Source organism: Malus domestica, chromosome 01, assembly GCF_042453785.1.
Source record: "Malus domestica chromosome 01, GDT2T_hap1".
Lineage (NCBI taxonomy): Eukaryota > Viridiplantae > Streptophyta > Magnoliopsida > Rosales > Rosaceae > Malus > Malus domestica.
In genome coordinates this window covers 21,555,421-21,578,106 of record NC_091661.1, presented here as the reverse complement: position 1 = coordinate 21,578,106, position 22,686 = coordinate 21,555,421, and the positions used below count along the sequence as shown (strand labels likewise).

The 22,686-nt window shown below is 38.0% G+C and overlaps 2 protein-coding genes and 1 long non-coding RNA gene across 4 annotated transcripts; 2 read left to right on the top strand and 1 right to left on the bottom strand.

The window, feature by feature from the left end:
• The first annotated feature begins 503 nt into the window (after nucleotides 1-503).
• LOC103428073 (glycerol-3-phosphate dehydrogenase SDP6, mitochondrial) lies at nucleotides 504-4,671 on the top strand. Its single transcript, XM_008366197.4, has 7 exons — nucleotides 504-1,068; nucleotides 1,634-2,107; nucleotides 2,230-2,561; nucleotides 2,995-3,155; nucleotides 3,264-3,519; nucleotides 3,865-4,163; nucleotides 4,268-4,671. Coding segments are annotated over exons 1-7 (1,890 nt in total). The 5' UTR covers nucleotides 504-701; the 3' UTR covers nucleotides 4,269-4,671.
• A 7,074-nt stretch (nucleotides 4,672-11,745) lies between these two features.
• On the top strand, nucleotides 11,746-20,167 carry LOC103417673 (kinesin-like protein KIN-UC). Of its 2 annotated transcripts, XM_008355835.4 has the most exons (22): nucleotides 11,746-12,164; nucleotides 12,295-12,395; nucleotides 12,502-12,624; nucleotides 12,771-12,956; nucleotides 13,523-13,744; nucleotides 13,848-14,010; nucleotides 14,100-14,249; nucleotides 14,635-14,723; nucleotides 14,904-15,116; nucleotides 15,275-15,409; nucleotides 15,558-15,692; nucleotides 16,049-16,228; nucleotides 16,522-16,698; nucleotides 17,040-17,159; nucleotides 17,335-17,463; nucleotides 17,531-17,669; nucleotides 17,783-17,875; nucleotides 18,264-18,389; nucleotides 18,824-18,949; nucleotides 19,260-19,403; nucleotides 19,483-19,611; nucleotides 19,764-20,167. In XM_008355835.4, exons 1-22 carry the CDS (start codon nucleotides 11,891-11,893, stop codon nucleotides 19,910-19,912), a joined length of 3,303 nt encoding a protein of 1,100 aa, XP_008354057.1. In that variant the 5' UTR covers nucleotides 11,746-11,890; the 3' UTR covers nucleotides 19,913-20,167. The 2 variants fall into 2 exon arrangements, with proteins under 2 accessions (XP_008354057.1, XP_017182894.1); XM_017327405.3 differs by lacking the exon at nucleotides 15,558-15,692 and having other exon boundaries at nucleotides 11,749-12,164.
• Nucleotides 20,168-20,642: 475 nt separating this feature from the next.
• Nucleotides 20,643-22,380, bottom strand: LOC139194096 (uncharacterized). The gene is made up of 2 exons (XR_011578806.1): nucleotides 22,172-22,380; nucleotides 20,643-21,812 (listed from the first exon to the last, which is right to left on the bottom strand). It is a non-coding gene; the product is annotated as an uncharacterized lncRNA (long non-coding RNA).
• Between the last annotated feature and the right edge of the window lie 306 nt (nucleotides 22,381-22,686).

The window sequence follows — 22,686 nt, the reverse complement described above, 5'->3', positions numbered from 1 at the left end:
ATTATTTAGATTAAGGGTATTTTAGTAATCATATTAATTTTCATTCCGATTCAGGTGAACTAGTAAACAACTTATATGAATTTTGTTTCATTTTTACTCCGATTCCAGAACATTTAAGTAAACAGCTTTAACATGAATCTGATTCTAACTCCTCCTCAATCAAATTCCTCTTCAATCTAATTCCTCTATTTTGTTTATGGTTACGTAAACGCGCCATCAAAGAATTGAAATACCTCCCTCATGTAGGGAGTCCAATTCCTCCAAAATTAGGAGTTGGATTCCTTAATGCGTATGGACCCCACATGTATTTTGATTCCCCAAGATTACGTAAACAGAGATATATCCCGCAATCGGAATTCAATCCTGTAAATTGATTTCGATTACAGGTGACATTAATGTCAACTATATCACTGTACTAAAAAAAAAAGAGAGTTGAAAAGTCCTAAAAACTAGTGAAATTGTAATAAAACAAAGACAAACACATTAAAAAGCGGAGTGCTGTTAGATAATTAAAAAAAAAAGGAAAATAAAAGAAGCGTGGTTGAAGGAACTGTCACTCTTTCAACGAACACGTAAGACACCATATCGTAGCATCTCACTCTCAATCCAAATACCCAGAGAACGATTCCCAACGCAAAAACCATTTTCTTCAACCGAACGGATCCCGCCACTCTCTCCCGCCCGCCCTCCCTCCTCAATTTATGGCCACCGCTATACACCTACGCCGGCTCGGAGCCGCCGCCGTCGTTGCTACGGCAGCCAGCGGCGCCTTTCTCCTCCAGCCTTCGCTCTCCGCCAGCGACCGCGGCGCCGGGTCCTCCTCCCTCGGCGCTGTCCGCCAGAGGATCAGCGACCCGAATGCTGTCGTTCCGTCTAGGGCGGCTCAGGAGGCCGCTCTGATTGGCGCGAGTGCTGCCAACCCGCTCGACATTCTCGTGATTGGCGGTGGCGCCACCGGCTGCGGCGTCGCCCTTGACGCAACCACCAGAGGCCTCCGCGTCGGCCTCGTCGAGCGCGAGGACTTCTCTTCTGGAACGTCGTCGCGGTCCACTAAGCTAATTCATGGAGGTAGGCGTATAGCGTATATACATACATGTATACGTATCCATATCCGTATCCGTATACATACAATTCATACTTCTCTGTATATATTGTGTTGCGTAATTAATTGCATTACATGGACCTCCCTGTCGTCTCAATTTGTCATTTCCGGTCCTTAAAGTAGCTGTTGACGTTTTGTTTTGTTTCGGTTGTCGTTTTGGCCTCCCGTTAGCATTTGTGTGGTTGAAGAGAAATTGAGCTGCAGGAGTGGATCAATGTACAAAACCGTTGTAATTTCGTTAACTTTGTAGATTGATGCATTATAGCGTTGTGTACATTGATCTTAACTGTAAATCGAGGCGGATTCATATTGCTAAGATAAATGTTAAATACCAATTGAATTGGCTGTAAGATATGACATGATGTTCGGCTTTTTTCGTTTGGATTTAGTAACCATTGAGTTGTCTAAAAAGATTTTGAATATTTTAGTTTCTAATAGGTAATTGTTTATAATTAAGTTTTTGACTTCCGTCTTGGCGGGTTATGTAAAATTACTATCTTGGTTGCTTATGCAAGATGATTATTATGTTAGGTGTTCGGTACTTGGAGAAAGCTGTTTTTAATCTTGACTACGGGCAGCTGAAGTTGGTATTTCATGCGCTTGAGGAGCGTAAACAGGTTATTGACAATGCACCGCACCTCTGCCATGCTTTGCCATGCATGACACCATGTTTTGACTGGTTTGAGGTAGTATACTACTGGATGGGCTTGAAAATGTACGATTTGGTTGCAGCACTACGGCTCTTACATGTGTCCAGATATTATTCTGCACAAGAATCTGTTGAGCTCTTCCCCACCCTTGCCAGGAAGGGTAACAATAAAAGCTTGAAGGGCACCGTGGTGTATTATGATGGGCAGATGAATGACGCGCGTCTTAATGTTGGATTGGCATGCACTGCTGCCTTAGCTGGTGCAGCGGTGCTTAACCATGCAGAAGTGGTTGATTTGTTGAAGGATGAGGCTAGCAATCGGACAATTGGTGCAAGAATCCGAGACAACTTATCAGGTAGAATGAGCTCACACTTCCACAACTGGCTTATAAGTTACCCTAGTGTAATTAAGTGAATGATTATTTAATGATTTCCTTTTTGAACTTTGTGATTCTTACTGAATTTCTTAAGTTACCAGGGAAAGAGTTTAATACATATGCAAAAGTTGTCGTGAATGCTGCTGGGCCATTTTGTGACTCTTTAAGGAAGATGACAGATCAAGATGCAAAACCAATGATATGCCCAAGCAGCGGTGTACACATCGTACTTCCTGACTATTACTCTCCTGAGGGTATGGGTTTGATTGTTCCTAAAACTAAGGATGGACGTGTTGTTTTCATGCTTCCTTGGTTGGGACGAACAATTGCTGGCACCACAGATTCCAACACCCCTATTACTCTGCTTCCTGAACCACATGAGGATGAGATTCAATTCATACTGGATGCCATTTGTGATTACCTTAATGTCAAGGTTTGTGATTCTCTGTGCATGCGTGGCATCTTTTCCTGCATTGCTAATCCAAGCTTTATGATGCAGCACCATGTTTATCACACGTCAAATAGACATGAACAGTTACAAAATTAAGTATCTGTTCTTTCACCGATTGCTTTCTTTCTATTTAGTCAGTTATTCAAAATACTGTGTGTAGATTTCAGTGTAATCTTATGATCTGTATTTGGATATTCATTATCAACATGAGCTGCTTGATCAGTTGTCTATTATTTTCCTCAGTGTAACACATCTCCTTAAGGACTTCTCTGACTAGTTGAATTTTTTACATGGGTTGATGATTGATATCCAAATGTGGAAAGTAGTGGAAGACATTTAGAGCTGTAACTCAATCTAGGTGTCTTTCTCTTTCGTTTTGTCTTGTTGAGACTAAAGCAATGCTGGGAAAATATAGGTACGCCGTACGGATGTTCTCTCCGCGTGGAGTGGTATTCGTCCATTGGCAACGGATCCATCTGCGAAAAGCACGGAGAGCATCTCCAGAGATCATGTTGTATGTGAAGATTATCCTGGTTTGGTAACAATCACGGGCGGCAAGTGGACTACTTACCGTGGGTAAGGTTTGTTTGGTTGAGCTGAGATGATTTAGTTTATACTTATAGTTAAGAGGTTTTCCATTTGAAACTAAGCAACAGTGTATTTTGCTAACTATAAATTTTTCAGCATGGCAGAAGATGCGGTTAATGCAGCAATAAAGTCTGGAAAGCTGACCCCAGAAAATGGATGTTTAACCTCCAAGCTGCAAATTGTCGGTGGAGACGGATGGGATCCTGCATCTTTTACAGTTATCGCTCAACAATATGTGCGCATGAAGAACAGCCATGGTAAAGTTGTTCCTGGAGTGATGGACACTGCTGCAGCAAAGCATCTATCCCATGCATATGGTACTTTGGCTGAACGAGTTGCTGCTATTGCTCAGGTTGGTTTATCTTGCTCCAAAAGTCACTGTATACATGTAATCTGTCATAATTTATGGGTTTCTCATATACTGCTGATGTCCTTATATTACAATGCTACCGCCGATTCCTAAACATCCCTCATATGTATTATTGTTGAAGTTCGGTATACTCATGTCTTGGTCCATATTTTACCATTCTAGATATGTTTAATGTATAAACTCGTAACCGCTGTAAAATTTGGAATTATAACCCACTGGTGTCATCGTGCAATTTAGTATTTGTGTTTTGTTATTTTTTTTGGATTAGTCATGTGCTTTGATTTGAAGTTAATGCTTTACTTATAACTTCACATATTCAAATTTTAGAACGAAAATCTGGGGAAGAGGCTTGCCCATGGATACCCTTTTCTAGAGGCTGAGGTTGCCTACTGTGCCCGAAACGAGTACTGTGAATCTGCCATTGATTTCATTGCTCGGAGATCTCGGCTTGCTTTCCTCGACACTGATGCAGCAAGCAGGGCATTGCCACGTGTGATTGAAATTTTAGCGACCGAACACAACTGGGATGATTCGAGGCAGAAGTACGAGTTAGAGAAGGCCACGGAATTTTTGAAAACTTTCAAATCTTCAAAAAATGCTCAGTTCCATGACGGGAAACATGTTTAGTAAGTACTTTTCTCTTTCGTTCTACATCCACGATCAACAAATTCCTTTATCAAATTAGTTGGTAGTGTAAATAATCTTGATCGGGTGGTTGTCTCCGCTGTAGGTTTGTGCATTCATTTTTCACAGGTACATTGACCGGCGGCATATTTTCCGGCCTTAATTCTGGTGCAAAGGAGTATGCCTGCCACACACAGCATATGGTTATAGTCACACATCTATGAAAACTACAGTCATCTGTCAAAATAATTTATTACCAGATTCTCACCCCCTCTGTGCAGAGTTGCTGGTAAAAAATTTCGATTGATTCTGATCGGTATATTTTCGGGTTTAATACAATGTAAGGAAAAGAAATCGCATTGTAATAATCGGTCTTCGTTTGCAATTTTCCTTGCAAGCAAAATAAAGTGATTTATTCTTGGTTCATACATTGTTACATACAACGGTAACGTGTTTAATACAAATTTTGATCGATGTGTTTTTAACCAAAACACTCGAGCTTTTCTTGCATATATGCCTTGTAAGACCCCGTCTTAAAGACCTTTCTTTTCTATTTGCATTTAATATTCCTCATCCCGCATACCCACCATCTCTGCCCTCACGCAAGTTACCGGATTTGGAGGGGTTGCCGATGGCTTGGATGGGGGCGGAAATGGTCAGTGTCAGGAATTTGAAAATTTCTAATTTCACATTGCAAACTTTGACACTTTTTGAACTTTGAACTTTGAAGATTACCGACCGTCCGGTCCAACTTTTTCTTTTCCTTGTTCACAAGAAGTTTCACGTAAAAACCTCAATCCATCCGTATTTACTTGACTCACGGGTTGGTGCTGATTTTATGGGTCCAAAAGTCGATGAAACCGAACAGTTGACATGCTTGTGATTTCTGAACTTCTTCCCTATTTTGCCGCTACCGAAATAATTACCCCCATGAGAGTTTTATTGTTTTACTTTATCGTTGGGAAAAAGATATTTATTTAATGTGAAATAAACATCATAGGATCAATACCAACGAATGAAGAACAAAAGCGTCAGTCATCTTAAAAGTAGCGTTGTCTGAAGCACATGCTTTTCAACAAATGTTCCAAACCATCTCTCTTCCAAATGCATAGTCAATCTGTGGAGGATTTCTGACTTTCTGTTGACTTTAAAAGTTACAAAGTTTATGTGGCGTGCAAACTAAGTAATTAGGAGCTAATTACGTTTTTTAGTGGCTTAAATGCTGATGCAATACGCTGTTAATTCCTGATTGAGCTACTTCGGTCGAGGAAGGAACAATCTCGGCCTTGAGTTTTGAAGCCTGAAGACAAGGTTGTGTGGATCACTCTGAAGTTCTGGATCATGCGCACCGGGTTCGGCAACCTCAACTATATTGGTGAAAATACAGGTCCGCCGAATCGGTATCAAACTATGTGGACAAAGATGTTCAAAAGAGATGAGTGTCTTCGTCATAAAAATGGTTCAGTTGTTTGTATGCCAAACTCTGAATACAACCTGGGAGTAACCAATTGTAAAACTCCTACCTCAGCGAAAAGGTTAATGAAGTGACATCTTTCAATGAAAGAATCAAAGACTCCTCGTCGGTTGAGATCATTGATTGCTTCTGAAAAACCCCATTAATCCAGTTGAACCCAAACCTGACCTTATATCCAGTTGGAATTTGTGTTGATGGTTAGTCAGTCAATTTTCACAAAAAGGTGCAAAAAAATCCGTGTAAAGCGTTGATCTGTGTGTTGAATTGAATGTCTCTTTTTTTATTGCACGACCTCCTGTATGTATAGGACAACTATACTTTGGCTGATAAGTTCCAGAGCCAATTCGAACTGCAGCACACTCCTGGAGCTTTATCCCATTTGACTTGCTATTATCCGATGCTTAAGTTCAGATAACATTTTTCCTTGAAAAACAATCCTCATTTGTAGATCACGATACATAGAAAATAATTAGTGTAGTTAATATCATTTGTTCAAAAAAAAAAAAAAAACCCTCACACGTTGCATGCATCATGCATGGGACGTCCAACCTTCGCAATGACTTGACTGACCTTCAATAAAGATAGCAAGCATATCATGAAGCCTTTATGCCCTTTTTGGTTTTGTCCTCCTCTCCAAACTCGGTATATTTTTACAAGAAACCAATCCAGTATTAATATTTAAGAAAAATATTAAAATCCTATTAATTCGTTAATTCATACAAAGGCCTCGATTGCACGGAGCTGATTGAGAAGCCTTTATGCCAACTTAAAATGCTTCTGATATCATAACACTTAAAAGCGTTCTTAGAGGACTAGCTTTTTGAATGCTTTTTCAAAAGCACTTTTTTATTAAGTACCTGATTTTTAAATTAAAATTTGAACATCTTTTTTGGTTACAAAATTTCAACATATTTAATTTCAATAAAAAGTATTACGACAGAAGTGCAAAAGTTTTTAAGTTCTTTTAGTTAGTTTTCCTATGTTTTTAACTAACTGAGTTACAAATTATTTGCAAAGAAATGTTTACTGCAAAATCAGTTTCAAACGAGTTATGAAGTCTAAAATAAATAAATAATTCTCTATACCTAGGTTGAGACGAATCCGGATCCTCGCCTGATCCTCTTTGTGAGGATTCCGAAAATCCGTGAGTCATATCTGTTAATCGTACATCGTGCGGTCATAAATCATTTTAAATATTTTTATTTAAATTTAAATAGAAACAGTACCTAACAAAAACTGACTGCACAATGTATGTTAAACAGACACGATTTACGAATCCCTAAAATCCTCACCAAAAGGATTCAGAGAGGATCATGTTGGGGTTGAGACCACCTGATTACTTTTCCTCTTTTTATATTTGGATCTAGCCTAATCATTTGACCAAAGATAGCCCAATTACAAATTCATTTCAAAAAATGAATTGTTATTAGCATTTCAAAATTCTCATTTTTCACTTCAAACTTTATATATTTAAAAAGTAAAATATTAAATACACTTATGAGGAGTATAAAATGAGATTTTTAAAGTGCCAATAAAAATTCTCTTAAAAAATAATAGGGTAAATTACACAGAACTACCTTAACTATTGGGTCATTAACAGTTTCATACATTGTCTTTAAAAAGTTTCAATGTCATACCTCATCTACAAATTTGTTACAATTTCATATCTTTCGTTAGTTGTCTGTCAATTCCTCCATTAAATGCTTACATGGCTTGAGGCGGGACCTAAGCCACATCAGCATATTAAAAAATAATAATTAAATATTAACTAAATATTAAAAAATTTAAAAATAAAAAAAACCAAAAAATTCCAAACCCAAACCCATATCCCCACCCCCCCCCCCCGAGAAACTTCCCATCCCCTTTAAAAAGTTTCAATGTCATATCTTATCTACAAATTTATTACAATTTCATACATTCCGTCAATTGTCTGTCAATTCCTCTGTTAAATGCTGACATGGATTGAGACGGGACCCAAGCCACATCAGCATATTAAAAAAAAATATTAAATATTAACTAAATATTAAAAAATTAAAAATAAAAATAAAAACCAAAACTACCTCTTCCCATCGACCCAGATCCATCAAATCCGCCACCCAGATCCATCAACTACCTCTTCAAGGAGTAGGGCCTCATCTTCATCCTCTTTGGCGTTCTCATCGGCTCCACCTTTTTCATCCTCCAACTGACCCTCTCCTGCCTCGGCCCCTCCAATCCCAACTCCATCTCCAGAACCTTCTCCACCGCCCACGACCTCGTCTCCAAGCCCACCCATGCCAAGGTGGGTTGCGTCCCTGTTGCGCTCGGCCATCAGAGGCTGCGAATCGTCGTCACCGACAAAGCTGGGTTCATCGGGTCCTACCTCATTGACAAACTTATTGACAGAGGTAACGGGGACCCTCTAATTGTTTGTTTTTTAATTTTTTAAGTTTTGAATGGGAGGGGAGGTGAAGAGAGTGGAGGAGAGGAAGGTGGTTGGGAGGCTCGAGAGGGAGAAAAGGGGTGGGGGGGACCAATGGGGAAGATGGGAAGGGAATCTGGGTTTGGTTTGGTGTTTTTTTTTAATATTTAGTTAATATTTAATTATTTTTTTTATAGAAAATGGGCCCTGCCTCAAGCCATGTCATCATTTAACTGAGGAATTGACAGACAACTGACGAAAGGTATGACATTGCAACAAATTTGAAGATAAGATATGACATTGAAACTTTTTAAAAACAATGTATGAAACTGTTAATGACCCAATAGTTGAAGTAGTTCTGTGTAATTTACCCAAAAAAAATAATATATATATATATATATCCACTGCCGGCAAAAACATCAACCAATAAACCCAACAACCAAAAATGGCGTCAGTGGCTGGAGCAGCAATAGCTTCTTTCTCCTCCTCCCTACTCTCCAAACCTTCACTCTCTCTCATCCCCATTCGCCCACCCCCCTGCCTCACTTGCTCCCTCACCACTTCCTTTTCATCTCAGGAGTTCAACATCACCTTAGTGCCACCCAAGCCGAAGCCCAAACCCGACTCCGCTGAACTCGACCTAGATGCTCTCGCCGGCCAGCTCATCATCCCATGGATTGTCCTCGACGAGGATGGCAACCTCAAGCTTTAGTCGCACCCTCATGCACGTTTCCTTCAGGCCTGTCTCGGCCACTATATGCTCCCATTCGTTCCGTCTTGATCTTTTGAGAACCATTCGACCAAGAACATACTTGTTGCGACCCGTGCTCAAAAGATCAAGACATGAATTATAAGAAAAATTTTACCAAAAATATATTTTGTAGAATATGAAAATATTGTTTGATGTTATAGTAAGGGAAAAAAAATTAACAAAAAAATATAAAATAAATAAAATTGATGGTTTAGGCGGAGAGTGGGAGATGGGTTTATTTGTTATTTATTTTTAAATTTAAAAAAAAAATTAGAGTGTTAAAATCATTTGTAGGTGAGGTTTTAAAAAAAAATTGTTTTGTGAAATTACATTACTGCTATTAAATTTTTGGGTTAATCTCAGTTTACTACCCTGAAGTTTTGTGATTTTCAACATTTGGTACATGAAGGCTTTTTCATCCCAGAGTCATACCTCAAGTCTTAATTTTGGGACAGTTTCATACATCCGTTAAGTTTTCCGTTAGAATTTCTGTTAACTGATGACGAGGCACCTACGTGGACAGTAACTGAGCACCACGTGTCAATATGGGCCAATTTCAATATTAAAATTTTTTTTTAAAAAAAAATCCCCACCCGTCTTCTACCTCCCCCAGCCTTTTCCCTTTTTTCTTCCCTTTGTAACCTGCACCCTCTCCCCCAAAACCAGTCTCCCCTAAGCTCACTCCAACCACCAAAACCAGTCTCCCCCAACCTTCCTTCTTCCTCTGCAACCCGCACCCTCTCCCCCAACCTTCCTTTACCACTAAAATAAGTCTCCTTTAACCCTCACCCTCCCTTCCTTCTTCCCTCAGATCCAAAACAAAAACGTAAACAATTCTAGACCATTCTATTACTTGCTTCCATTGCACCTTAAAGCAACTCTCCCAATCAAATGAAAACCAGCACAAAAGTCTAACTTCCAAAACAAAATGCAACCAAGTTCGGAACTTGCGAAACCCACATTGAAAACCTAATCACGAAAACTAAAAAACCCCCCCTTTTCCAATCCCACTATCTAATTTTTCAAACCATCCAAAAAAAAGCCAAAAGCAAAAAACAGAGAATCGAAGAAAGTAAGTTTTTTTCTTTTTACCGAAATGAGAGTAGGAGTCGAAGTAATAGTTAGCGCTGGTCTTACCATCGGCTTCAATGAAGGAGACATCCGGCTCGCCCATGGAGTCATCGACGGCCTTGTCGAGCTCGAGGTTGCACATGGACTCGTCAGGGTTGGAACTCTCGGGGACGTCTTTTACAGAAGGAAGAAGGAAGGTTGGAGCTCTCGGGGTCGCACATGGACTCGTTAGGGTTGGATTTGAGGGAAGAAGGAATGAAGGGTGTGGGTTGGGGGAGACTGGTTTTGGTGGTAAAGGAAGGTTGAGGGAGATGGTGCAGGTTGCAGAAGGAAGAATGAAGGCTAGGGGAGACTGGTTTTGGTGGTTGGAATGAGCTTGGGGGGAGACTGGTTTTGGGGGAGAAGATGTGGGTTGCAGAGGGAAGAAGGAAATGAGGGGGTTGGGGGAGGTAGAAGACAGGTGGAGATTTTTGTTTTTGTATTTAAAAAAAAATTTAAATATTGAAATGGGCCCATATTGACACGTTGCGCTCAGTTATTGTCCACGTGGGCGCCACGTCATTAGTTAACAGAAGTTTTAACGGAAAACTTAACAGATGTATGAAATTGTCCCAAAATTAAGACTTGAGGTATGACTCTGGAATGAAAAAAACTTCATGTACCAAATGTTGAAAACTACAAAACTTCAGGGCAGTAAACTGATATTAACCCTAAGTTTTTTGATGTGGTAAAAGACTAAATAATCTTTTCACTCTCTTTTGGTTGACAAAGATAGTTATATTAATATATAACTAGCATTTGTCTACACACTTTGTGTGTATGAACACATTATTTTAGAAAATGAGAAGGGGAGATAGAGAACCGGGGGGGGGAGTGGAAGGTTTTTGTTTTCGGTTTTTATTTTTTTTAATTTTTTAATATTCGAGGTATTTTAACATCACCTGTAGATGAGGTTTCAATAAAAAACAGTAAAATTTGGACTTGTGAAATTACATTATTGTTCATAAAAAAATTTGGACTTGTAAAATTACATTATTGTCCATAATGTTTTTTGTGTGCTAGAAGACTAAGTAGTCTTTTCATTATCTTTTAGTTGACAAAGAGAGTTTCATTAATTAATAGAGATAATTTAATAGTTCTAATCGAATAAATGGCTCTCGTAGTGACAAGATAATTGGAAAATAACGCCTATGGTAAAAAAATTAAGATTTAAAGCCTCATAGTGTAGTCCTTTAGCAAATTTAGTTCAAAAATAAATTTTCCATTAAATGTCAGTTAAATGCAAGGATAAAAATGGATTAAATTTACTAAGACCATCTCCAAACCTGGACTAAAAGCCAAATTACCCCCCCCAACACTCTCCAACCCATGTTAAAATTTTAGGCTAAATGCCAAATGTTATTTCTGGGCCAAAACCCCCCAGCTTTCCCCCCGGGCCAAATGCCAAATGTTTATCGGAATTTAATTTTTTTTAGATTAAAATGTTCATAAAATTAATTTACAATAATCTACATATTTATTTAAAAAAAAATTGATTTATGAAAAAAATTAGCCTAAGTTCATTTTTTAATAATTCCGGGCTAAAATTTTAGGGCAGAACGGTTGGAGCAGAAAAGATGTTTCTGGGCTAAAAGCCAAATTTTTCGGGCTAAAAAATTTGACTTTTACCCCAAGGGTTAGAGATGGTCTAAATGAGTGCCATCACAAAGGCTTAAATTTTATATATATATATTTTTTACCACTAGCCTATCTTCTGATTACTTTCGTATTCCAAGAACCTTTATCCGATTAGGCTTTAGATAATGAAAAAGTAAATTAAATTAAAAATTAAATTAAAAGGAAAAAAAAGGGTCGACTCGTGTGCTTAAACAGTCAAACGTTACCCACAACGCGGGAACCATTTTCTTTCTCTTCCCCATCGTGCCGGCCTCTCCTCTCCTCTCTCTCTCTCTCTCTCACTCCTCACAACAATAAAGCTCCAGAATCTTCCTCTGCCATTCCCTTTCACTTTCCTCTGACCATTGACAAATCAATGGCTGCTTCTTCTTCTTCTTCGTCATCGTCGTCCGCACGATCATCGTCGTCGTCGACGGCAGCAGGGAATACTAATGGAAGTAACAGTACGGGTGGAAGGTCCCAGAGGCAAACGACATCGTCGGCGCAAGTCCCTCTTACTCACTCCACTAGACAAACGACGTCGTCTTTGCAAGCCAACAGCCACCGCACACGGCCCTCTTCTTCCAGTTCACGGCGCTCCGTCATACCCAGTTCGAGAACTCCTCACTCTAACCCCGAATATCAACAAGGTCTCTCTCTCTCCCCCCCACATATAATTTTGAATTTTTGGAATTTATCTTCGAAGAATGCATTTTTAATTTCAAATCAAACTTCAAGTTTTTAAATTTCTGGGGATTTCGGGATTAATTTTTGCAACAGAGGCCGGAAGAGTGAGGGTTGCTGTCAGGCTTCGACCGAGAAATCTGGAGGATCGCATTTCGGATTCTGATTTCGCAGACATTGTCGAGTTGCAGCCCGAGGTGTGATTTTACAGCTGAAATTTCCGAGCTTTTTTATTAATCTTAAACCAGATTAACTAATTAAATTATAATGGAATTAAAATTTTCATTTTTTCCTGTTGTGTAGCTGAAGCGGCTAAAGTTGAGAAAGAACAATTGGAGCTCAGAGTCTTACAGATTTGATGAAGTTTTCACTGAAACCGCCTCACAAAATCGGGTTTATCAAGTGGTGGCAAAGCCTGTAGTTGAGGTATCTTGTTTGCTTATTTACCACTATTTCTTTGGCTTTTTTTGAGTTGCATTTGACGCGTCGAGATGCTCAATGTGGCTTTTGATTGCAATTGTGGCTCTTTAATTGGTTAATGATGTAATGTCGAGTTTGATATACTTTTGCAGAGTGTGTTGAGTGGATATAATGGGACAGTTATGGCCTATGGCCAAACCGGTACTGGGAAAACTTACACAGTTGGCAGTCTGGGTAATGATGATGCATCCGAGCGTGGCATTATGGTTAGAGCTTTGGAGGACATACTTTCGACTACATCTACTGCTTTTGATAGTGTGGAAGTTTCCTACTTGCAGGTGGTTGCATTTCGTTGTTTTGATTTGACGTTCTTGTTGAAGTGTTTCATGATCCACCATCACTGTTCATAGTGAAATATAGGTGAATTGGTACATAGTCCATCGTAGGCATGATATTGTTCACTGCACCATAGGAAGTTAATAGCATTAGCAAACGCTTCATTTCATGAGTTGAATGCTACACTGCTAAGGAACAAATATCTTTTGGAGTTCAGTAGAGATCTTTAAGTCTTATAACAACTTAGGAAAGTAATGGAAAACCTGGAGACATGCTGCGTACTGTGTAAAGTCCCATCACATTCCCTTGTTGTGTGAGACTACATTGAGGTATCACTATCAGCAAGGTGAACATCCACCATCTCTTTTAGGACTCTGTTCTTCTTTCTTATCCAGGAAAAGAAGGATGACAGGGAATATAGTGTTTTCAGTTAAACCTTTTCAATCCTTACCAAATTCTAAAGATTGCTTGTCATCTGATTGCATACCTGTTGAAGTAGAGCGGCAAGTTACTACCATGTTGGATGATTGCTCGTTTATTAAGAAATGTTTTTTTTTTTCCGCACCAGTTGTACATGGAATCTATTCAAGATTTGCTTGCACCAGAAAAGATTAATATTCCTATTCATGAGGACTCGAAGACTGGTGAGGTGTCACTTCCTGGTGCTTCAGTAGTAAGAATTAAAGACCTTGATCACTTTTTACAACTGCTGCAAATTGGTGAGGCAAACCGTCATGCAGCTAACACGAAGCTGAATACAGAATCTTCACGCAGTCACGCGATTCTTATGGTGTGTCTGTTGTATGATTTTGGATTTATCAATTCATGTTTACTTTCAAATCTGTAGATATTATTTTTCGAATAACGATGATCTGAATCTTTTATGCTTGCAGGTTTTTGTTCGTAGATCTGTGCAAGAAAATGCTACAGATGAGATCACTTCTCAAGAAAAAACCTTTAGAGCTGATTTATCAGTTAGAAGTGGGGTACCTGTAGTTCGAAAAAGCAAGTTGTTGATTGTTGATCTTGCAGGATCTGAAAGAATAGATAAATCTGGTTTGTCATTGATACTGTACACCTGAAGTAGTACTTAAGCTTTTTTTCCATCATTTGTTATTCCTGACATTATTTTTCTCATGTTGCAGGCAGTGAGGGCCACTTGCTTGAGGAGGCGAAATTTATAAATCTTTCACTTACTTCCCTTGGAAAATGTATAAATGCATTGGCGGAAAACAGTCCACATATCCCTGTCAGAGATTCTAAGCTTACAAGGTTGCTTCGTGATTCATTTGGAGGTTGTCCCAATATATTTACATTCTGCTCTGTATTTAGATATTGCATAGATTTTATTGAATCGCTCCTCTTACATCTATAATGGTATTTGCTATGTATTTAGGCCATAGCCAATGCTCTATATCTTGAATACATTTTGTGTCGAGTGAGACAAATTTGATATGTTGTTCATATTTGTTGTTCTATTTATACACATATATGTACAACAACAACAACAAAGCCTTTTCCCACTAAGTGGGGTCGGCTAATTTATACACATATATGTAAAGAAAGAAAAATATGAAAAGGCCCAATGCACACATATGTATACCTTCCTTCATTTATTTCTGCTCCATTTCTTTTCCTAATGTTTCTAAAAGGAAATTCCATGTATTTTCCACGAAACAGGCTCTGCGAGGACCTCACTCATAGTAATGATTGGGCTGTCAGCACAGCACTATGCAGAGACCACTAGTACAATAATGTTTGGACAACGGGTGAGCTAACTTATACTAATCATTATTGCTGAACTGAATTCTCCATATATTCCAGTATCTGTTTTTCATTTTCTAACTTTAATAATTCCAACTGCTAATTTCCTGTTGTTAGTTTATCTCATTTATTTTATTGGTAGTTTACAATCTTTCATACAAGACCATCTGTTATTTATTTTGCAGGCAATGAGAATAGTAAATATGGTAAAACTTAAAGAAGAATTTGATTATGAAAGTCAATGTCGGAAGCTTGAGAATCAAGTAGACCATCTTACTGCACAATTTGAAAGGCAACAGAAGTTGTTGGACAGTAACAAATTGGAATTGGAAAGACAGCTGAAGGAGTGTCAAGATTCTTTTGCTGAGGCCAAGAACAATCTAAGCACAAGGTCTGAGGTAGTTGTCTCGCCTAGATACCATTTGTAATTTGGTTGATGAAACGCTGGTCATCATATGATGAGGGTTGTTTTCAACTCACATACGATCCATTTGACATACCTATTGTTATGAGAGGTATAGTATACTTTTTTCTTCTAATCTTCTGCATGTTTCAGTTATTGGAGAAGGAAAATGCTCGTTTGGAGTCGGATCTGAATGATCTTTTAGATGAGCTGAACTGTCATAAAGACCACAGTGAGTTGATGCATGATAAGGTTGCAAAGCTTGAAGCAAGTTTAGAACATGGAGAGGTATTTCTTTTCTGAAGACTCGGTGCAAAAATGTTCCTTATAGTTTCATTTCATTTTGATGATTCATCTAGTTATTTTCTTGTCATGCCGATTGTTATGAGGGTTGGTACGTCTTTCCCCGCCATCTAATACTTCTCTATACTTAAAGTTTCTGGAGAAGGAAAATACTCGTTTGGAGTTGGATCTGAAAGATCTTTCAGATAAACTGAACCTTGAGAAAGAACACAGTGACCTGATGCATGATAAAGTTGCAGAACTTGAAGCAAGTTTAGAACACGGCAAGGTATTTCCTTTCTGAAGATCCAGTGCACCAGTATTGATACCATAATGGCTGTATTGCCCAGTTAGATTGCCTTGTAATTTCCTTTCATATTAATGACTTTGTCTAGTTGTTTTCTTGTCAGTCTAGCTGAGGCTATACAGTGCTTATGGTTATTAATGTTGGTGCCACTATGTACACCAAAAGAATTTATCATAGGCTAGTAAATCAGTTATATAGCAGGAGTTAGGCACACACGCGCACACACGCACGCGCGCACACACACGCATAAAACATATGTTGAATGCATACCGTCTCATAATCAAATATTTTGTCCTTTATGAGCATGGCATTTATAGTGTTGTTTTGCCTGTTAGTAGCAACACCAGCTTGAAAGTTCTATGTATCAGAAAGTCCTAGCTGATAGCACTCAGATGTATGAAGAGAAAATAGCAAAGTTGATTAAGCAGCTAGATGATGAGCATGCTCGTGCTGAAAGCACAGAGGAACAGTTAGATTTAACAACGAAGCTTCTGACTGATGGCCAAAAGACTATTCAGGTGAGCATTCTATGCACTTAGAACAGGACCTGTTTTTGTCATCTTTAATTCTAACAGTTTTCTGTAATATCCTTGGAGTGCTTTTTTTATTTTAATATGCATTTTTCTGGAAAATTTTAAATATTGTTTCTTCTTCAAAATTTGGCCACCTTTTATTAGAAAATTTCAAACTTCAACCTTTTAAATATGGTCTCTTCTTTTCATTTGCAACTTGCAAATAATGGAAGCTATTATTTTACCACAAGTTATAGCAACATGAGTACCAACTGCAATGCTTTGTTCATTTTTTGTAGCAACATCAGATAGAGAATTCTGCATTTCAATCAGCACTTGCAGACGCTACTCAGATGTATGAGAAAAAAATAGGTGAGTTAATGGAGCAATTGGAAAATGAGCACGCTCGTTTTGAAGATCTAGAAGAACAATTGGATGTGGAGAAGAAGCAACGTAGTCGGCAAAACTCAATGCAGGTTAAAATTTATTCCTAAAACTTACTAAATGAGCCCGTTGTGATGCTTCATGGAAGAGTCCAGTGTTCTTTTATTTTCACGTATCTGTGATATTCTTTGTTTCTTTTTCCTTTTAATGTATATATAGGCAAAAAGAAAAATTCATCCCCACGTGCTTCGTAGTAATATATCACTTCATATTGAGCTGGGAAAAGTTTTTATGCAGCTACTACCTGCCTTTATTCCCTCTGTTTTGATAATTGATAATTCTCTAAATGTGGTGAAATGATTGTTCATATTCAAGGCTCCCTTTCACACGTATTCATCATACAGTAAATTTTATTTTGCTTTAATAAATCCAGGGGAAGAAAGAGATTGATGAACTTAGAGTGCAGTTAGAAGAAATGAATCAGCTACATGAACAAACTCTAAACAAATATTGGTCCTTGAAATCAGAATGTGCTGATCTCTCAGAAGAGAAGGTACGTTGACATATAAAATGCATCTGGAGTGGTTCAATATTATATTCCCACAAAATGTAGACTGATATTTATTTCTGTTGTGGTCACGCAATTGCTCCTACAGTTGCTATGAGTAGTCAGTTAAGTGTGAATTACTAAATGATTTGCGTTATTTTCTATAATTGGGACTATTAAGGAAATACTCAAGGAAGAACTTCAAGATGTGAGGCAAAGACTTCTAATTGAAGAGAAGCAGAGGAAGTCTGTAGAGAATGAGCTAATCAAATTAAAGAAGGCTGCACCGGAGAAAGAAGATGAGTTTGAGGTGAGTTGCTTGTGCTTTTCACAAATATCAGGTTCGACAATACAACCTTACATTTGAAATTCTCCAGGACAAGAAATTGTATATGAAGGAAAATACACATAAAGGATCTTCTGCTTTGGGGAATCCAATGGGGTTACACAATGCAAATCCATCGAGAGATACAATTTCTGGTCAGAGGGCCACAATTGCAAAAATATGTGAAGAAGGCAAGTTTTATTATATAATAAAGCCTCATAAAGTTTGAATAACTATCTTTTCCTTTGCGAATTCCACTCATTGATATCTCTTGGTTGACAAGTTAATTTACTTAATAATTCAGTTGGGCTTCAAAAGATTGTACAATTGTTGACATCTGAAGATTCAGATGTCCAAACCCATGCTGTGAAGGTGGTGGCCAATCTTGCAGCTGAAGGTATGCACTTTCCTGTATTGTCTATTTATATTAGCGGATAAATGCATGCTTTTCATCCCCTTTCAAAGGAGGTGGTACTACAAACTGTGCTAAAGATGGATCAATCTACGTGTTATTTGTTATTACGTTGACCTCAGAAAACCAGTCTAATGGAAAAAAAAAATATATGCCACTTCAATTTTTACACATGGAAAAAAAATTTATTCTAAAACTAATATATGCTGCTTCAATTTTCACATAATAGTGATATTATATGTCATATATTTGTGCATTTGATTTGTATGGTCTATATCACTGATCTGTCACTGCTGTCACGGGGTCAAACAGTTAGCATGAGGATTTAGTAGTGTATACTGTTGTACCGAGTAAGGTTTTCCTTTATTTTCAGATACTAATCAAGCAAAGATTGTTGAGGAAGGCGGTTTAGACGCTTTGCTTGTTCTGTTGCAATCCTCACAAAATACAACTATCCTTAGAGTTGCTTCTGGGGCCATTGCCAATTTGGCAATGAATGGTAATCCTGATTCCTTTTTCATCTTTCTTGTGCATTTTAGTTGGTAAACAAATTATACTTGTTCAGTGCCTTCCATCGTCCATCCTTTTCACGTCTAGACCTTGCTTTTAAAATTCTTGTTTACACTACGTTGGTTCTGGAAAATGTAAACCAAACTGATTATTAACAAATACCACAAAAGATGCTGATTACTATGAAGTTCGTGAACATTTGACTGCATATTTTTTTGACAACTATAAAACTTTATGTATTGTTATCTCGGGTCTTTTAGTCACTGAAAATGGCTCCTGGGTTCTAGGAAAAGCAGGACCCTTGCAGTAAAATGTAGGGGGGAGGAACTTGATATTTCTGTGTTGAATATTTGATCACTCTCTTAATTTTATGTACTCAACTCTTCGTCTTTTGTCTTCTGTTTCTCTTTTAACTCTTCTCAGAGGTAAATCAAGGCGCAATTATGAGCAGAGGCGGAGCTCAACTACTCGCAGAGACAGCATGCAAGACAAATGATCCACAAACTCTTAGAATGGTTGCTGGTGCACTTGCTAATTTATGTGGAAATGGTAAGCACGAGATGGTTGAGAGTATTTTTTCCAAGTTTTCTCAGGAACTTTTGTGCATTTCATATTAGCACGTTGTTTAATTTTTTCTAAGTACCGACCTTTCCATGTACCGAATTACTTGTTAGCATCAACATATGGTTTAAGCGTGAGGTTGTTAAGTACTTAGGTTATGTATTTTAGGGTCATTCCTTCGCTGCATAGGTTGCTTACTCAACATATCCCAATATATTTTACGTCTAAACGGATGGAGTCACATCTTGCTTGAGGGTTATTAGTCTGAAAGCTCATGCGTAGTTTTCGTTAATTACAGAAAGATTACATACAATGCTGAAAGAAGATGGAGGAATTAAGGCACTCTTGGGAATGGGGAGGTCGGGGAGTAGTGATGTCATTGCACAGGTTGCCAGAGGACTGGCTAACTTTGCAAAATGTGAATCGCGCGGAACTATTCAAGGTTGGTCGAAATAGTCCTCCTTGTGGTTGTGTACATGTATTATGCTGCATTATATTGACTATTAAGCTTTACATATCAGGACATAGAAAAGGTCGTTCACTTTTGATGGACGATGGTGCCCTTACCTGGTTGATTATCAACTCCAACACTGCCTCAACTTCAACCCGACGCCATATAGAGCTTGCTCTCTGCCATTTAGCGCAAAACGGTAAGCTCTGACTGCGCTCGGGGATTTTTTTTACGGAGAATTTTACATATTTCCAAATAATCGGACAACAAACTTAGATGCTTAGGATGACTTGTTCTATTTTCTGTTGAGGTCCTAAATTTCTTAGGCAGTAATATTATCTGTTCGTGCAGAGGACAATGCAAGGGATTTCATATCCGGTGGAGGGCTGCAAGAGATCGTTCGAATATCAACTGAATCCATTCGGGACGATATCCGAAACTTGGCAAAGAAGGCGTTGAGAGTGAATCCGAAACTTTACAATCAGAGGCACGGTGAATAGCGAAATGTACATAATCTCGTTGTTTTTGTAGCCTAATTGTTTGAGTTGTAAGTAGCCATTTGTTCTTTTATCAACTGAACTGGAATTCTGGACAGTTTTGCACTATATATGCATGTTTTGAGAAATCAACAATGATGTCCATCCGAATCGTGATGTGATGGCCGACATCCGGAGGGTGACGAAGCCATAAAGTATGGTTGATGTGTAAAAGTGAGAATAAATTTAAACTTTTAATAAATATATCAGAGTGCACAACGTGATTGGGTGGTAACTCTTATTACAAAACGGGAAGTTCAATGCATAGCGCAGACAAATAAAAGTAGGCGAAATTTTATATAAACCCATTTAATCTCTTTTTACACCCAACTTAAATTTCAAATGTTAATTGTCTATTTTATTCTATTGCATAATTACTATTAAGTACAAAATGAAATTAATAATAAAACTCAAATTTATCAATAAATCGAAACACTATAATTAAACCCTACGATCACTCTTTGTTTATCCTACATTCATTCTGACTAAAACCCTAATAGCTCTCATAGAGAAAAATAAGTTTTTTATATTGATAGATGGTGATTTTGAAGTTTTGAATCCTTCAACCAAGATATGACTCAATTTATAAATTTTTTGTTCGTTTGATTTCAATTTTTTAGAGTGTAGAAGTTACTTTACTGTAATTTTTTTCAACAAATACAATGAAAGCATCCTACCTTTTGGCTAAAACAAACAACAACGAAAGCATATGTTTACTCCTCAGATTTTGTTGATAGCCTTTGGCTTAATTGCCATGACACAAAAAAAATTATGAAGCAGTTGCTGCCCCAAATTCCAGAATCAATACTGAAATTCTAGTGATTTCTTGCCTTCAAGTCCAACCCTAGTAGTCTGCAGAATATCCTACCAATCCTTCTTCCCATATGTTTATACATTAAACCTCCTTTTGAATCACTGCTTACATATGATGAAAAAATGTCCGGTGTGAAAGGACCTAGTAACCATGATTCCCTTGCATTATCTTGCTTAGTTGTTTCCTCGATACTAGGACTAAGAATATAAGTTATTCTTCTCTACTCTCTGGTCATGTTTGCTTTGTATAATGTTCTTATTAATCAAAGCCTATTGTCTCTGGTACTTCATTTTTTAATATGAAGGTAGAAGCAGTGGCGAAGCCAGGAATTGACGGGGGGAGGGGCGAAAAGGCAAACCTTGTCCCAACAACCATCTTGTGCACTCAAGTGAGGCACTCAATAAAGTATGATAATTATTGCGAGCTTCATCGGTTTGCTTAATCACAAATGTTTCAATGTGTTGTTTTTGTGTCATCAAATCTCTAGCTTGTTGTACAACTTTATTATGAAGACTTCCAACACCTCCCTCATGGGCTCGAAGATTTTCGGGTCCTTTCCTCCAATTTGTAAACCCTTTCTCAGTGAAGACATCATTTCCAGTGCTACCCATTTGATCGAAATCACATTTGAAAAGATAGCAATAACGACAAAATGCAGCATCCTTTGATATACTATACTCCAACCACTTAAACCTATCAAACCAACCGGTGATAAAACATCTTCTGTTGCTAACTTTTCTTGGCATAATGTGGTCTCTAGGTTGACAAGGATCATTTTGGAGATAGTGTCTACGAATTGCTTCACGATAATTAGGTGGATAATCAAGCATTCGACGTCTATATCCAGGGTCTGCATGAAGATTAGCCAATATCTCATCCAACTCAGTGGGCTCACTTTGTTGTGAACTACTCATAATATTCAAAGGAGGACTTCTTATATTTGAAGGAGGAGGAGGATGACTACTTGGAATATTTGAAGGAGAAGGACTACCCGAAATGTTTGAAGGAAGATTTAAGCATTGTTTCTTATAGTACCGTTCCATTACGTAACTGTAAAATGGAAAGAAAAAAAAATCTTAGACTCTTAATCCTAGAGTAGACTATACTAATATGCATAATAACCCAACCAACAATTCAATTAATCAATACCAATAAGCATATAAATTATTAAATAAATAAAAAATTCATTCAACTAATCATATGAATACAACTAATCAAAAATTCAAATTTTAATTTTCACCCTAAAAAATAATTTCATAATTTCATATCAATCAATAATCATAGAATCATATCAATAATCAATAACCATATTAGTGCATTACCATATGATTCTATACTAATTAAACAAAATTCGTATTAAATAATTAATTAGGGTTAGGGATTATAAATTTAGGAATTAAAAAATTTACCTTTGAAATTGAAGGCTAGAAGTCGGCTTAGCGGCTGGAGTGGCTAGTGTTAGCAGCAAAAAGCCAACAGAAATCAGCCAATGGGGATTTATTTTCCGTTCCGTTGGGGTTGGGTGTTGGCTGCAGGCTCAGGCTGCTGAGATTTTGGGAGAAGCTTTGCACTCTCTCTCTCTCTCATTGGGGAAGGGAGAAATTTGGAATGGTAAAGCATGACACGCGGGCTGACTAAGTGAAGGAATAGGGGACATGCCACGCGGTCCCCCCAATACATATATATTTTTTTGGTTTTTTTCAAACATTGAAAGTTTCACGTGGAGGGGCACTAATTTGAAACAGACATGAGACATGGAGGGGCCTAACTTTGGGACATGCGGGCCAGATTTTAAATTTTTTATTAATTTAAAAGGAAAAAAAAAAAACCCAGTGCTGCTGCACGCAGCAGCAAAACCAGTTCACCGGTGCCAAAACAGAGATGGAGGGGCTGGGTTTTCCGGTGAGGGGAGGGGCGAAACCTC